This window comes from Lactuca saligna, chromosome 6, assembly GCF_052625555.1.
Source record: "Lactuca saligna cultivar CGN05327 chromosome 6, ASM5262555v1, whole genome shotgun sequence".
Classification (NCBI taxonomy): domain Eukaryota; kingdom Viridiplantae; phylum Streptophyta; class Magnoliopsida; order Asterales; family Asteraceae; genus Lactuca; species Lactuca saligna.
Window position 1 is genome coordinate 29917472 of NC_136422.1, and position 2998 is coordinate 29920469.

At 33.2% G+C, this 2998-nt stretch overlaps 1 protein-coding gene across 1 annotated transcript; it reads right to left on the reverse strand.

The window, feature by feature from the left end:
• Nucleotides 1-217: 217 nt before the first annotated feature.
• LOC144999824 (heat stress transcription factor A-3-like) lies at nucleotides 218-2668 on the reverse strand. Its single transcript, XM_078958986.1, has 3 exons — nucleotides 2363-2668; nucleotides 1593-1855; nucleotides 218-964 (listed from the first exon to the last, which is right to left on the reverse strand). Exons 1-3 carry the CDS (start codon nucleotides 2436-2438, stop codon nucleotides 233-235), a joined length of 1071 nt encoding a protein of 356 aa, XP_078815112.1. The 5' UTR covers nucleotides 2439-2668; the 3' UTR covers nucleotides 218-232.
• Between the last annotated feature and the right edge of the window lie 330 nt (nucleotides 2669-2998).

Here is a 2998-nt window from a genome sequence, read left to right on the forward strand (position 1 = left end):
TTTTTTTTTTTTAACCCAATAAACTGATTTATAAAAGTATAAAACACATCACCTCCCCAAATAAAAATCAGTTCAATATGTGAAGAAACATGCAACAAAAATAAAAACAAAGCATGTGCTTTCAGTAATAAATATAAGTAAACTGCAAAATATGCAGATGTGAATTAAATTATTGGATAATAATAATAATAATAATAATAATCATTTTTATCAGTTTCAAAACTCCTATGATTCAAAACCCGTATTGGTTTTTACTAGTTTCACCATGTTCACCACCAGAAGCTGATAAATCCCAGAAATCAGAAAAATCTCCACTACCAAACTCCGCCAATTCATCGGAATGAGGAATTCCAACATCATTCCAGTCATTGGAATGAGTAATTCCAGCAATCGTTTCAAAATCCAAGCTCCAAATATCTTCCTGTTTAACTACACAGTCATCAAGAACAACATTGTTCTCTTTAGTCAAATCTTTGGGTTGACCGAGTTCATGTAAATCAATACTTTTTAAACCGGAATCGGAATCGGGATTCCGAACATTGTCATCAACCGGAATTGGATCAAATCCAAGATCCTGATCATGGGATTGATGCTTCACAAACTTACGAACCCTTCTTTGAGAAGAAATGTGATTCCTTAACAGTGTTGGAATCTTGAAAGCTTTAGCCAAAGATGAAATCATAAGCTTTTGTCTGTTTTCAGCAGCTTGAAGCATTTCATTCACTGATTCCATATACTCATGAGTCCCACGTTGCTGTTGTTGTAGCTTCATTACCTCTTGCATCATTTCCATCTTCTCTTTCTGTAATCTTTCCACCTCGTTTTCAATGGAACTGGAATTGGAATTCCATTCTTCAGTCTGTTGTGATTTGCGCCTCTTGATGTTCTTCAAGAGATGCCTTTTTCCTTTTAAGAAGCTTTCACACGCGAATTCCCACCTGTCTGTATCAATCTTGCGAAAACCCTGAACTCAATTAATTATTCACAAAAAATTTAGTAGTGAAGATGCAAAAGATTAAACAAAAGCATTAACAAGATAAAGATTATTGGCATAATAGAACAATAACTGTTACAAAATAGCAAAAATTAGCGTTTTTTTAACGTTTTACCAGAATCCAGACACTGAAAATCTATCTGCAACAATATAATCCTTCTTGCATGAATATTCACAATATAAACAGTGCATCTCACTAATGGAATGAAGATTGAAGAAAGAAAGAAGAGTTCTTGATATATATACATATGTTCAAACAAATGCAAAATGGAGGAATAATATTAATATAACATGAATAATTTAACTTGATATAAGCATAAAAAAACTATAAGTGAGAATCGATATCAAGAACCAAAACATCTTCATTATTTATGTCAAGTATCAGATTACATTGAGAAATTTACACGGGGAAAAGACAAAAGATGATATACAAAAAAGAACTATGCTAGAGATGTATAAAACAAAAGAAAAACATGAAAATCTGAAGGGAAAAAAAAGGTGAAAGAAATGAAGTAGAAAAAGTTAAGAATGTACATACGGACTAACATAGTGAACCCTATAATCAAGGGTTTAGTGTTTAAAGCAAATATATACCCACATATGTGTTAAGTTGTCTCACAAAGCTTGAAAGATTGTTGTGCTTGAAATTTCTTGGCAAGATTACCCTTGCGAACTCCACTGGGTCCCACACAATGAAGCTTGCACCATTATCGCTCCATGAGATGATCTGGTTTAATCTCGGGTCATCCACCAAATCATAGGTCTTTGACAAAAATGGCGGAATTGGTGTCCCGATTAAACAATCGAGAGGTTGGGGGAGATGATGAACATCCCCTTCATCAATATCCACGACAGCATTTTCTGTGGTCAATTGTAAAAAAAAAGTGATTAGACAGCGATATATCGATCAGAAAAAATCAAAATATGAGATAGACCTATTCGAACTCTGTACATAAAAATACAAGAAAACAGTGTAGCTTCATTGAGAACTTTTCAGAATTAAATGAAGAACAAGGTAGCGCCATAAGAAAAAAGACCAATCACTTAAAGAAATTACGGTTTTTAATACCAATTTATGCGAAGTAGAATCATCATCGGTTTACAGTTTATGTAACCCTTAGCTAATAGTAGAGGTAAAATAAAGCATAATTGGTCAAATTGAAGCATTAGCTAGTAGTAGAGGTAAGACAATGCTAGTGAGAAATTGAAAATTGTGAGAAAAGCAAGTAGCTTTATGAAAATAAAGAACATTACTACTCACCAAAAGCCTTTGATAGAAAACTTTTGTTATCGATTTCCATTAAAAAAAACAATCAGATATAAACTTTTAACCAGAGCATGAGAGAATTAATGAAAAATAAGACGAACCGAATCGTAACGGATGAGACCCATGTGGGCGATACGAAGAAGATGAAAGCGAGCGTTTATAGGGACGATGATCCATCGATTGAGATGACGAAGATGACGATGAAACTGGTGTGTGAGGACTGAGGAGTGATAGTAGAATTGAGCCATGTATATATAGGCATGTAATGCAGACAAGGTGTTTGATAAATATCTGGAGAAAGGCGGTGGAGGAATGATACTGTTCATGTTCGTCCGGAGAAGTTTCGGAGAGGAAGGGTCGGCAGATATTTTTGTTGCAGGTGGATTTTTTTTTCTAACTGTTGACGACAATTTCTAATGCGTCGTCGTTTTGTTACATGGCATTTAAGGCTTTAAATTAGACAATTGGATTTTGGGAGTCGAGAGAAATCTAGTGGACTCTTGGATGGGCCCGCCTATGGGGCTTAGGTCGGTGTCCTTATTTATTTATTCGTTATTTTTAAAATATATTTTCGTTTTTAATACAGGATTCTCTGCAATGGAATAATAATATATATATATATATATATATATATATATATATATATATATATATATATATATATATATATATATATATATATATATTTTCTAGTTTAGCATTGTTTTTTTCTTAATAAATCACAGTAAGTAATAGTT